This window comes from Desmodus rotundus, chromosome 1, assembly GCF_022682495.2.
Source record: "Desmodus rotundus isolate HL8 chromosome 1, HLdesRot8A.1, whole genome shotgun sequence".
NCBI lineage: Eukaryota > Metazoa > Chordata > Mammalia > Chiroptera > Phyllostomidae > Desmodus > Desmodus rotundus.
In genome coordinates this window covers 199,839,997-199,853,895 of record NC_071387.1, presented here as the reverse complement: position 1 = coordinate 199,853,895, position 13,899 = coordinate 199,839,997, and the positions used below count along the sequence as shown (strand labels likewise).

Below are 13,899 nucleotides of genomic sequence, written 5' to 3'. Positions count from 1 at the left end.
AGGCTGCCTGTCAATGACAGGACAGCCGTGTAGAAGGCAAAGGATGGCAGAAAAAGAAGAAGCAGGGGTGGGAAACCTGGTGTGGGGCCAGTGCTGCTACCGAGGGATCTCACACAAATCACCCTAAGCAGCTAGCCTTGGTCTTCTCTTTAAAATGAGAAATTTGGAACCAAAGAGAGAAAACTGGCCGCCCTCTGGGACCCGCCGGGCAGCCAGTCTTCGCTGGTTTGGCGTGTTTCTAAGTTTATGAAAGTTGGAATGAGTCATCTCTGCTCTAGGAAAGGTTCTGTGAAATTGGTACTTTCTAGGTGACTAAACATGGCTCATTGCCTACACAGCTTCCTGCCTTGTCCAAGCAATCTGACTTTTCACCATTTGCTTATGAGACTTAGACAGATGGAGTGAAAACTGAAGGCAGGAAGACAAAAGGAGTGGAATTCACAAGCTCTTCCTACATTATCTCACTTGGGCAAATTCATCAGCTTACCCAGAGGCCCACAACTAGGAGGTGGGAGACCCCCAGACTCGAGCCCAGGTCTGTCTGACTCCTAAGTCTAAGCTCTTCTCCTACATGGTTTGCTATTATCTAATTCTGAGCCCTGAAGTCTGCCTCTGCAGTGGCACCCTGGAGAGAGCAGGCCAAATGGGAAGGAAGCCCAGGAAGGATGCTCTTTCAAGGGCATTTCAGCATCAGAAGCTCCACACGTCCATCCCTGACCTGCAACATGTGTGTGTGGAGAGAGACTGGGACAGACAGACAGACCTTGGTCTCTTGAGACTGAGAGCCTGAAAGAGATGCAGGAACCTTCACCAGAAAGGCTCTGGAAGAAATTTGCATTGAAATGCTGGTGTGGCTTTATTCAGTTAGGCATTTCTGCCACTTCTTTGTTCATACTACAAATACTAAGTGTCTACTTTTATCAGACACTCTGCTAGGTATTCTGGGTAAAGAGAAGAATAAGATATAGTCCCTGTCATTAGACATGTACAGTGACGATAACAGTCTAGGGTGAGAGGTTCCGAGGGCAGGGGTCAGGGTTCTGAGGGCAAGGGTGGGGGTTCCGAGGGCAGGGGTTGGGGTTCCGAGGGCAGCAAGCCCAGATACCCTGACTGGGGGCCATACTGGGGCTCAGAAAAATCCTGACCAAATGATGATGATGAAGCTGCGTTTTGAAGGACCAGAGAAAGTAGTGAGGTGAAGAGTCAGGGAGAGGGTCTTCAAGAAAGAGAACAAGGCAAACAAAACAGCACAGGTCAACTTTCAACCCAGAGTTAAATGGCTCAGTGGGTCCCCCTTGTGACGGAATTCTGAGGAAGATACCGGGAGTCACAGGGAAGAGGGTGACCCTCCTGTCTGGGCCAGGCGGCAGGTGCCCCAGCCCCACCCACTGACAGTAGCTCCTGCCTCCTCTCCACACCCCCGCCCCTTGCCTTGCACTCAGGGGAGTCTCGTTGAGGATGGCCCTGTCCACGTGCACCCTTCATATGACCCTCCCAGCAGCCCCGTGAGGCATTGCCCTATGTTAGCGTTTCTACTTAAAGCAGTGAGCAGAGGTGACCTAACAGAGTGACTTAAGAAACATACCCAGAATCACACAAAGCTAGTAAATGGACTTCGGTACCTAAAAGCTCAGTCACAGATTAAGTGTCTCGTCAATATCAGTACAAAGATGGTGAGGACAATGGCTGAGTGATGATACTGAGGAGGAGGAAGAGGGCGGAGGAAGAAGAAGGATGGGGGAGGGAGAAGTGGGGGAGAGGTTGGACAAGGAGGGAAGTGACAGGATCAGAGTCGGGAAGAAGCAGCATGTCTTGAAAGGTGTCCACTGAGTTTGGATTTGCTCCCATCAGGTGCAGACAGGATTTGGAAGGTTGGGCTCTCACTTCTGGGGTTTCCAAACCCACGGCGTCCTGCCAGACATTGTCACCATGGCTAAAGGGATTGGGAACGGCTTTCCCATGGCAGCCGTCGTGACAACTCCAGGTAGGACCCGCGGGCAGTTTGCGTTTGCTTCTGGGCTCCTGCACCCGCCCGCAATGGAGAAAACTCGCCCGTGCGAGTTTGTGTGGGCTGGAGATGGTGATGGCAGCCACACGTGCACTTCCCAAGCAATAAAAAATTAAAAATTAGCCAGACACAGTCTGCCTGCCAGACGGGGGCACAGATGAAAGAGAGCCAGCCCTTTTTACTCTGGCTATAGGGGGGGCTAGTTCTCCTGCCTCCACAAGGAAACGCAGGGCTCGGGCTCGCTGACCGGCTGTAGAAAACCGCGCCGCAGAAACAAAACCAGCAGGAGAGGTCCTTGTTAACCAACCTCACGCCAACCCTGAAATTCCCAAGGACTCCTATGTGGGGGGGACTCTTACTTGGTCTCGCCACACCAAGAAGCAGTCGACTCAAGGCCCAGAGTGAGAGATCTGTCTGTGGATGACTCATCCACAAAACAGCCAACTATAGTCCAATGTCACTTAGCCAGAGCATTAGAATTACCTGAACTTTTCATTTGAGTGAGGTATTACAGAAAACGATTTTTATGAAATTCCTAAAGTGTGTCTTTCCCACACCGCTGAGGCACTGAAGGCTAATTAAGTGCGTTGTGAAAGCTCAGTGTTTTTATTAGGTTACTAGTTACAAAAATATGGATGTAGAAGGTCAAGTATAAGGAACTGAATATATACTCACCCTGAAACAATCCAAAGCTTATATTATTAAGCCCTTGATATGTGGGATGTTTTTTTTCTTTCTTGGTCCCAAATGTGAAAGACAGAAAAAAGTTTTAGCTTATGAAGGTTCCAGGTAAGTTACCATAAACCTACTTTTAAGGTACTTTTCAGGTCACACAACATGTTCAAGATTTTGTTATCCAACTTTTCATTGAGTAAATGAGCTATTTTTCCTTACCCACCGTATTAGTTAGGAACAGCATAACAAGATGCTGCAGGCGGGCCGCTTGGACAACAGACGTTTATCTTCTCATAGTTCTAAAGACGGGTGACCCACCAGTCAGAGTGGCCAACATACACAAATCCACAAACAAATGTTGGAGAGGATGCAGAGAAAAGGGAACCCTAGTGCACTGTTGGTGGGAATGCAGACTGGTGAGGCCACTGAGGAAAACAGTATGGACTTTCCTCAGAAAACTAAAAATGAAACTGCCCTTTGACCCAGCAATTCCGCTGCTGGGATTATACCCTAAGAACCCTGAAACACCAATCCAAAAGAACCTGTGCACCCCAATGTTCATAGCAGCACAATTTACAATAGCCAAGTACTGGAAGCAACCTAAGTGCCCATCAGCAAACGAGTGGATCCAAAAACTATGGTATATTTACACAATGGAATTCTACGCAGCAGAGAGAAAGAAGGAGCTTATGCCCTTTGCAACAGCATGGATGGAACTGGAGAGCATTGTGCTAAGTGAAACAAGCCAGGTGGTGAGGGACAAATACCATATGATCTCACCTTTAACTGGAACATAATCAATAGAAGAAAAAAGCAAACAAAATATAACCAGAGACATTGAAGTTAAGAACAATCTAACAATAGCCAGGGGGGAGCGGGGTGAGGACAGTGGGAAGAGGGGATTACAGGAACTACTATAAAGAACACATGGACCAAATCAAGGGGGAGGGTGGAGGTGGGGGAGGGAGGTGGGTTCAGCTGGGGTGGGGTAGAGGGATGGGGAGAAAAGGCATACAACTGTAATTGAATAACAATAAAATTTTTTTTTTAAAAAAAGACTGGTGACCCAAGAACAAGGTGCCAGCAGAACTAGTCTGGGGCGAGGTCTCTCTTGCAGATGGCCTCCTTCTTGCTCTGTCCTCAGATATCCTTTTCCATTGAGAGTGAGAGAGCTCTGTTGTCTGTTCCTTGGAGGACACCAGTCCTGTTGGATTAGGACATACTCTTATGACTCATTTAACCTTGATGATGTCCCTAAAGGCTCTAGCTACAAATGCAGCCACGTTGTGGGTTAGGGTTTCAACATGTGGTTTTGGGTGGGGTCACAATTCCATCCATAACACCCACTATCTGGTGAGAGGAGCATGAATTGGATATGATGTTGTTTACAACACAATCCAAATGTTGTGATGAGAGATTATTGATAAGAACGTATCTCCCTTTATCCACCTCTGCTTCCTCCCCCTAGAGATTGCCAAGTCTTTGGCTAAATGCGTTCTGCACTTCAACACCTTCGGAGGGAACCCAGTGGCCTGTGCCATTGGATCAGCCGTGCTCAAGGTACGTTCCAGCCGCCACGTGGCCCTCACCTGTTTCACAAAATGACCACTTCAAGGCCACACACTCATTCTCACGGCTCTATCACATTACATTATTGAAGAATTAGGACTGAATTAAAGTTAGATTCCCAGTTATTATTCTGACCCCTGCCCCACCTTTTTTTAATGATCTAGTTTGAGTGTTCAAAGCGTTGAGGAAGAAATATATGACAAACCTCACATGCACAGGAAATGTAACCATTCCCCTAGCTAGCTGGTAGCACTGAAATTTCTTTGTTATTTGAGTGATATTTTATGGATAGCTACTGATTATTATCATGGACTTAAGTTTAATTTTGGCTCTTTCTGATATATTCTTTCTTGCTTTTTTTTGTACTGTCATAAATTAAAAGACTAAAGGGAAACTTTACAAATAGGTAATTCAGCCAAGGTTTGGTCTCACTCCATTGATTTTGCCTGAGGTTACTTCTGTAGAAAAAAATGTTTTAGTGTCCTTGCTAACAGGCATAAGAGCATTTGCTTAAATAAGTTTAATGTATTTCTGAAAGAGTGTTCAAGAATGTAATAACAGCAGTAGTTTATGGGGAGGGACACTTTCTGGTTTTTCAATGAGGCACATGAGTCTCCTGTTCAAAGACTTAAATTTGAAAGGACTTGTAAGTAAAAAACCAAGTAAGTGAAAGCTGTCCTTGCTAATTAAAAAGTAGCTTCAAATATGATTGAACCCTGAAATGAGCGAGTGTGGGCAGGATGTGTCATTTCTTTCATTGGTAGACACTGCCAACTCCTATTTAAAGTCTGTGTCACCCCAACCTGTTTAGAAAGTAGAGAGGACTTAGGTGAACAGACAGGTCTTAAAAACCGCGAGGTTTGCCGGGAGTCACGCGATTATTACCAGCAAATTGTAAATGCAGTATGTTGCCTGTATCTAGTCAATGACAGCCCGTCTGGCTGGAAGCAGGGGACAAAGGCTGACAAGACCCCAGGAGGGCAAGCCTCTGTGATGTGCCTTTCCTCAGCATCTCCTCCACCACTGTATCCCAGGTTTCAACAAAGCCAGACTGTCCTAAACCTCAGGATTATGGCATCTGTGTTCCAGACTGCATTGAGACGTGCCTCCTACTCTCTCCTAAATCCTTACCCTCCCCTAAAGATGAGCAAGGATGGGGGAAGTATCCTCAGTGCCAGAATGTTTTTTCTTCTTACAGAAGATCTTTCTGTAGTACATGGTCTGGCCCCACTGGTTCCATTTGTCTGGTCACGTTTCTGTAAAGATGGTCATAAGCATTTACCATTCGATGTTTCTCAGTCAATTTTAGAACTTGTTTTAATGCCAGGACATTTGGGGCTTTCTCTCAACAGGTGATTCAAGAAGAAAATCTACAGGAAAACAGTCAAGAAGTCGGCACCTACATGTTACTGAGGTTTGCTAAACTGCGGGAGGAATTTGAGATTATCGGAGACGTCCGCGGCAAAGGCCTCATGATAGGCATAGAAATGGTGAAGGACAAGGTAGGTTCTGACCTGCTCCCTCTCTCTGAGGCTTCTTAGGGCAGCCAGAGCCAAAGCAGCAGCATTGGCTGAAAGCTGGCTGCATCCGTTCTCAGGGAGGGATGCCCAAGGACAGCACAAGTGTGGAGTATGAACCCAATGCCCTCAGGCCCTGAAGAGCTCCAGAGGGTGAGGGTGGGGATTTGGGAAAGGGAACTGGTACTACTCTTGCCAGACTAGGCGAAGAGCATCGGTGATAACTGAATAGTTAGAATCATGAAATGAAGAAGGGAGGAAATTATTTGGGGAGGGGCATGTGGTCCAGAGAACAAACAGAAGTAAGGGAGAAGGGCTGGGAGAAGGTTGTGGTGATGTTAAGGGTAAGGAAGTTAAAGATCTATACGGTTTTGTGTGTATGTGTGTATGTGTCTGCGCGGATTTCAACCTCCCAAGTGATCAGGAAGGAACATGACTTTCTGATGACATCCCCCACGGTGACAAACTCAACATGACAACCATGGAACTTAACATTTTCCCAAACCAGTTATTCCTCCTAAGTTCAGTGCTCCTGTTTCTCACCCTCCACTGCAACTACCCAGCTTCCATATCGCAAAATAACGCATGACTCCCTCTCTCCCCTTATTTCTAAAGTCAGGTCCTGCAGACCGTTTGTTTGCCCTGTCTCTCAAAGCCTTCCCTTTGCTTCTGCTGCTGCCCCTACAGTCCATGTGAGCAGGAAGCTGTGCCCTGGCCCTTCAATGAAAGCAAAGCCCAGACCCCCTGAGGAGAGCGATGGCAGGAGAACCTTGGCACAGGCAGGAACATTCAGACTGACCTCTCCACCCTAACTCTTGTCCACGGGGATTCACTTTTCTGTTAAGTGACTTCTTGCTATTTGATCTCGTTTAGGAGAGATGATGCTCAATTCTTTTTGTCTTTAGACCAGACCATGGATATAAGACTCTTTTATTAAAGCCACATAACAGAGCTGGTTTTAACACGATTTTAAAGCGAAGGGAAGACAACAGGGAAATAAGAGAAGTAAGAGACTAGGCCACAAGGGCTGTTTGAAGGCTCAGGAAAGTCCACCCCGGTCCCCAGCCCAGGGGTTCCCTCAAAGACTGTCACTGCCTCCCAGTCCAGACTCCAGAGGCAAGTCCAACAAGCGAGGAGGCTTTGCGTCCTTCCCCACTGTTCCCAACCCAACTTCTGCAGGCTCAAGGTCAAAGGTGGGTGAATAAAGTTTATTCCTTATCTTAAAGCTTTAAGACAGACAAAAATGGAACTATTTCGGGAGGCCCAGTCTTATTGCTCACCAGGAATGGAAGATTTGAGGAATGAGTTGGATCAGGATTTGGGAGCAGGAGGTGGAGACTAAAGCCTAGAGGGAGGGTGGGTAGGAAGCCCCAAGGCGAAGAATGAAGCAGGCAGCTCTGGACAAGGCATCTCCACCCCGTACCTCACAGGGATGGAAGGGGCATGTCTTCTGCCTCAAAACCAGAGCCAGGCCCGGAGCTGATGTACATGCAGCTGTGCCACAGCCTAGCTGATGGCCCTTGGCATTCAGGATAGGAGGATCACAGCCGTAGTTCCAGCCCTGTCACCTGAGAGTCCCTTTACAAGTAAAGCTGCCCAAGCCCTGCCACAAATGTTCTGATTTGATAGATCCCCTGCGAGGCCCAGATAGCCGCAGTTTTAAAAAACTTCCAGGTCACGCAGACACACAGACTCGAAACAACTAAGGAGGAGACGCTTATACTCACAGACTGCGAACACAGGGGACACACAGAAAGGGGACAGGCCCCGACCACAGTGTCTCCATAGGGTGCAGGCATGTCTGGGCCCACAGGTAGGGACCTACTTCAGATGCCTAGGGACCTGAAAGAGCCTTTTGGCCCCAAAAGCGCTTACCTTCCCTAACCCTGGAGGATTAAGTCTTGAGGGGAAAGAGCACATTTCACACGCAGGACAGATGAAGACAAAAAACGCCCATCCTAGCTGCCCAGGTGCTATTGGGGCCCAGGGAAACCTTGGTTGCTCGTGTACTTGAGCAAATCCTGAGCCATTTCCTGGACTTTGAAATGAGGGCAAAACACAGCGAAGAGTCCAGGAGAATTTCCACAAAAATAAAGCAGACCGCAAATTCAGCAGGTGAAGAACCAAGTTCACCAGGCAGCTTTAGCAGAGCCAAGCTTCACTGGCTATCTGCATTTAACTTCATTTTTCCTTAGGAATTTGGAAATAAATTGGGATAAAACAAACATTGAATATTGTTAATAATATAATACTGTTATATTAATAATATTATTTATTATTAATAATGTTGAATATTCATAATATTATTAATATTTTAAAAACACTTCCCCCAAAATCCAGTTAACAGCTTTATCCCATTACAGGGGGAGAGAGAGATTAAGAGGAAACGAAGAACATTGATTGCTTGGGTTGCTTTTTTTTCTCTTGGAAGTAGTGTCTGTAACCATTCAGACACCAAACAGAAATGCTTTGTAAATGTATTCACAGACGAGCCTCCAGCCTCTTCCTCGTGAAGAAGTCAGTCAAATCCATGAGGACTGCAAACGCATGGGTCTTATCATTGGCAGAGGTGGCGTTTTTTCTCAGGTAACAGAAAGACTAGTGTTTACCTGTCACTGTAGGCAGGCATCTCCCTGATGTCCCAATGCTGGTCACTTTTCTAAAGATGTATGTTAAGGGACCTGCCTCACTTCCCATAGGCATAGGGCTCCGGCATTGTCAAAAGAAAGTGGCAGTGGGCCTTAGGGCCACTAGGGGGCAGTGTGTTCACATGGTTTTGTTACCAAGGTTCTGTGAGGATTAGATAGAGGACAGTCTAACAAGGCACATACGACAAGTACAGACAAACCAGAGGACTAGCCAGAGGACAGAGGACCAGAGGACAAACTAGAGTATAGGTCGTAACAGTCATACAATAAACATTTTGTCTCATGTGTGAGTTCATTGTAACCCCTGTAAGAGCCATCCTGGTTGTTCTTAACTGAGCCCTGGGCTGTGACTGTGACACCTAAAACTGCTAAGACTTAGTGGCCCCTGTGCCCAGAAGCAACCTAACAGCAGTGGCAGGCCCAGGTGTCCCCCCTGCAGGAGAGGTGGGGGACTACCCAGGCTGGGTCCCTAATGCAGAACCCCAAATCAGCCTCGCCCAGAGCCCTTCACCCTCAGGCGGGGGGTGCAGACACCCAGCTCCTACTGCTCACTCGCCTGCCAGGAAAGCCAAGTATGTCCCCACAGTCAGGGCTGTGCTGTCAGTAAAGCACTCTGCCCCTGGACCCTCACACAGCAGGACCTTCCCCCAGGGACGGGCTCTGGGGCAGACATTTAAGGTCTAGGGTAACTTCTGCCCCTCCCCGGATTTGTTCTCGACCTTCATCATCTTGCTTTCCCATCATGGACGTCGGCCGTTCCTCCCAGGCTCCACGCTGCATTCCTGCCTCGCACTCCGCTTCGGTGAACGCTCTTGCTGCCCGCATTTCTCAGAGCAGGTGGAAGCTGCTAGGCAAGAGTTCTATATCCACTCATCTGTCCCCACATCCATTTCTTACCTCTTTTCCTAAAGGGTCGAGAATGAGGGGTCACTCCTGCCCCGACCTGGATCTCCCTCCCGTGCCCTTGTCCCTCACACCTTGTATCTGCGCCTTCTCCTTTCCCTCAGCTCCTCCTCAGCCTGCCAAAAACAGGCTTGGCACTCTCCTGGCCCACACCGAACTATACCACCCAGCCCCAAACGAGCGCTTCTGCTGGGGCGTGCTCGTGAGTTGTTCTGATCCTGCTCCCAGAGACTTTCCAGCACAATCAAACAGAGTAACGATTAAAAATCCTAAGGTGCACAGCTTATAAAGACACAAAACAGTAGATTGCTTACTTGCTCGGTTATTCCTTAGTTATCTGGCAAACACATACAAAGCAGCAGTTGCTGTGCTGGCTGCTAAAGCTGCAATAATAAATAAGATCTGGTCTCTCCCTTCATGGACCTGGCAGGAGAGAAAGATATATCAACAGAAAATTACTATGCAATATAGTAAGCTCCTTAATAGCTATAAAAGGAGTAGTATAGCCCTAGCCAGTGTGCCTTAAATGGTTGGAGCGTCCTCCCTTAAACCAAAAGGTCGCTGGTTTGATTTCTGGTCTATGTTGTGGGTTCGGTCCCAGGTTTCGAATTCAGTCCCCGGTCAGAGCACTCAAGGCATATAGAAGAGGCAACCAGTCAATGTTTCCCTCTCACATTGATGTTTCTTTCCTTCTCTCTCTTCCTCTCTTCCCCTCTTTCTAAAAATCAATAAGCATGTTCATGGGTGAGGATTAGAAAAAAAATAGGAGCAGTATAGGAGGAAAGAGCAGAGACTCCTAGGCCAGACTTTCTGGCTAAGCTGAGCCTTAAACAGTGAAATAAGGGGGATACTCCAGTGCAGGGGGACCCATGCAGAGTGCAGAGAGCACAGGAACGCTAGTGTGGCTGCCGTCTGCGACTCAGGCAGTGACTGATAGTAATAACAAGCCTGACTCTGCATGCATTGACTCATTTCTTGCTCTCAGCGAGGCTATGAAATAAAGACTTTTATTATCCATGTTTTACAGATGAAGATAATGAGGCACAGTGAGGTGAAGTAAACTGCCCAAACCACACAGCTAGTCCGTGGCAGAACCAGGATCCAAATGCAGGCAGTCTGATTTCTGCATCTGTCCTCTGAGGAGGGCTAGGCTGAGGGGACCAGACTGGAGGCATGGTGTCCAGGTGGGGGTTGATGATGCTGCTTGAACTTGAGCAGGAGCCATTATGACAGGGGAGAATTCAGAGAACAATGCTGGAAGTGAAGTGCACAGGACTTGGATGTGAAGAGTGAGGGAGAGTCCAGGAGGGATCCCTCACATCTAACTTGGTTTAGGCAGGATAAAGGCAAGTTCAGCTTTGAACAGGCTCCGTTTGAGGGGTTTAGGGACATCCGTTTCTATAGACCAGTCTGACTCAGAGGAAGGGATTAAGGTCAATGTCACAATGTGGGAGCCACCAGCACGTAATAGTGAGAGGAGGACACTCCCTGGGAAGTGTGTCTACATCACCAATATGGTGAGACGAGGCTCGATGCCTGCACACCCACCTCTAAAGGGCAGGTGCTGGAAAGGGTCCCTGAGCGGTGACAGAACAGAGAGCCGAGAAGTGCGAGAGAAGCTAGGAGAGTGTGGAACATGGAAGCAGGAAGGTGGGGAGGTTCGGGGAGAAGGAGGGACCATAGTGGCAACTACAGAAACATGCCATAGGATTCCGTGCTTCGCAGGTCCCCAGCAGCTTTAGCTCGAGCGGTGATAGAAGGTTGGTGGGGCAGAAACCAGACTGCAATGGGTTGAGATGTATACAGAGGGAAAGCAGGGTGGAAAATAATGGCCAGTAAGTACCATCAACCCGTCTTTTTAGTAAGTTTGCATGAAAGGAGAGGATAGCATTCATATGGTAGGAGAAGGGACCAGGCGACCGGCAGGTTTTTATTTGGTGTGGTTTGGATTTGGGTTATGAGAGCTATAAACCTGCTTGTGTGTAGGCTCAGGGGAAGTTGAGAAGAAGTTGAAGATGCCAGAAAACACAGGGATGTTTCCTGGAGGGACGGTGATGGGAGTATCCAGGGCCAAGGGCACAGGTAGATGATTTGGAGTTGAATAGAAGAGACACCTCAGTCTCTGAACCTTCAGCCCAAGATATAAACATGTGGGATGGGAGCAAACAAGTTTATGGAAAGATCTTGCCTGACAGCTTCTGAGAAGCATGAGGCAAGACTGGCTATGAAATAGAATGAGAGGCGTAGGAGTGGAGCTAAGAAATCGAGAGGAATGAAAAGGGTTTAGAATGAAAAGGGAAGCTGACAGAGAACAAGAAAACTTAGGGGAACAGCAGAATTTGGAGACCCTGCTATCTAGTGGTGTCCATCGGCCCAGCGGCATGATCTTCTTTGCCCCTTCTCAGCTACCTGTGCTGGCACAAAGCAGTTCAATTACAGCTTTGATCAGGGCTGGGACTTTGGGGCATGGGTGCAGCTGCAGAGGGTGGAAAGAAATGCAAGCACAGTGAGGGGGAAGGTGAGAGAGTAGTTCAGACAATCAACCAACCGCATGCTCCAGGCTGGGTAGAAAAGAGATCTGTGTGGGTGATAGGCCTGAAGATAATGGAGGGATGGGGAGATGGAAGGTTTCATGAAAAGGAAAGTTGCCATGGGAATCAGAAATTGAATTGTTCCTAGGGAAGAGGCAGCTCGTGGCCCTGGCCGTGGGGGTGAATGGATGCAGAGAAGCAGAGATGAAGGTTCTGGGAGTTGCAGCAACCAAGGAACTGAGAGGCTTGTTTGCTGGGTTGTATACCTGCGCTTGGAGGTCACCCTGGGTGGTGGCAGAAATGGGGTGTAGATAGGTACCTATGATTGCATGAAGGAGGTACAAGGACCAGGAGGTGAGCAGATGACAGAAAGGAAAAGGGACACAGCCAGGTGGTGCCAGAATTTTTACAAGACTGGGGGGTGAATGGCCCGGGATCAGCAGTGGAAAGACCAACCCATGAGGGAAACATAAGAGATGACGTCACCTCAGAGTTTTAGATCGTAGTGGAGTGCCTTTGCTCCGAGTCGTGTGTGAACTGATGACGATGGTGCCTCTCTTCTCCCGTCTCCTCAGACGTTCCGCATCGCGCCCTCCATGTGCGTCACCAAACCAGAAGTTGACTTTGCAGTGGAAGTATTTCGTTGTGCAGTAATCCAACACATGGAGAGAAGAGCTCAGTAAAATTTAATATATAAAATCCCACAAGCCTCAGGAACCTCCCACCTATGTTCAAGAGCTGATGGGAGGAGTCTCAGAACCCCTGGTATAAGTTGTGAAAGATGACTGCCTGCCAGCCCTGTTTGGTAATTAACAGAGCCCCATTATGCTGGCAAATCCTGCAGGAAAGGGGCTCTCTCCCTAGCTCAGAGAATAAATCCTAACTGTCTAGGTTAGTTATGGTGATTTGAGTCCCTCTTGCAATGATTGGTTCCTGCATGATCCGTGATGTACTTTGGAACCGTGAGTCCTGAAGGAAAATGCTGGTGCAGGTGCCCTTAGGAACAGTTGTCTGCATCCTTCGTTCTCCATCTCCAGAAGAGACGTTCTCTTGCCCTGAAGCATTGTATGTCCTGATGGGACCTGCTCAAACCACGTCAGCCACTTTGGGCCCATGAGACCAAAGCTACGTGCTGACATAGGAAGGTGTTAGGAAGATGAGTCCTTAGTGAGGTCAGTGAGCCACTGACAACCAGTGTGGAGCAACTTACCTTGCGGCTTCTTGTGATATGAGGTAATAAATTCATTGCATTGTACAAGCCTTTTTTGTTTAAGTTTTCTATTTTTGCAGCTGTAGGCACCCTGAGAAATGATGCAGAAGATGCCCAAATTACTTTAACTCCTTTAAAATGTTGATCAGAGACTTATCCATTTCCACTGCCATCGTCCCACCCTGGACAAAGGCCCCACGCCTCCTCTCGCAATAGTCTCCAGTACAAGAATTGCTCAAACTCTCATCATTACAACGCACATTCACAGTGTTTTCTCCTGTCTGTGTTTACCACCCGGCTCAGAATCGACTTATTATTTTTCCTTAATTTGACTTTTTTCAATTAGCTGTATTTGAGAGTAACCTTTCTATAATTACAATAAGTAAAAAATCAGTGCAACTGGTCACAACTGGAGAGGATCACAGAAATAGACTGAACACAAAGCAATGGAATTCAGTTCTGGCCGGAGCCAGTTAAGCGCTGCTGTTCTCAACCTGAGGCGAGCTCCCTTTTTGATCGAAACGGAAATTAGAGAGTATTTGAAGGGTGTTTAAAAAATACTGGCAAAATGCATCCTCTCCTTAACACAAACAAAAAAGAATCCACAGAACTAAAAGGGAAATAGCTTTCTCAAGTACAATGGAATGTTCATTTCAGCTGTGCCCCCGTCTGAAGCCAGGTCCCAGTGGTCTGTGTACTCTCTGTGGTGGCTGTCTGTGCCACGAACACTTCCTACCCTCACTGCCAGATTTGTCTCCCTCAAGTGCTGATGTAAATATGGTATTCCTTTGCACAGAACCTTCCAATTGCTCCCCATTATCCCCTGGATAAGATCAAA

At 47.7% G+C, this 13,899-nt stretch overlaps 1 protein-coding gene across 3 annotated transcripts in view; it reads left to right on the top strand.

Annotated features, from left to right (window-relative positions):
* The window catches only part of AGXT2 (alanine--glyoxylate aminotransferase 2), a 37,374-nt gene extending 24,268 nt beyond the window's left edge, over positions 1-13,106 (top strand). For 2 of the 3 annotated variants that reach the window (XM_045186320.2, XM_024578600.3), the window contains exons 10-14: positions 1,852-1,984; positions 4,152-4,243; positions 5,605-5,754; positions 8,257-8,355; positions 12,427-13,106. In XM_045186320.2, the coding sequence (XP_045042255.2) occupies positions 1,852-1,984; positions 4,152-4,243; positions 5,605-5,754; positions 8,257-8,355; positions 12,427-12,534 (582 nt within the window). In that variant the 3' untranslated portion in view covers positions 12,535-13,106. The remainder of the gene's footprint in view (positions 1-1,851; positions 1,985-4,151; positions 4,244-5,604; positions 5,755-8,256; positions 8,356-12,426) is intronic. The other variant, XM_045186322.2, reaches the window with a different exon arrangement.
* Positions 13,107-13,899: the final 793 nt, after the last annotated feature.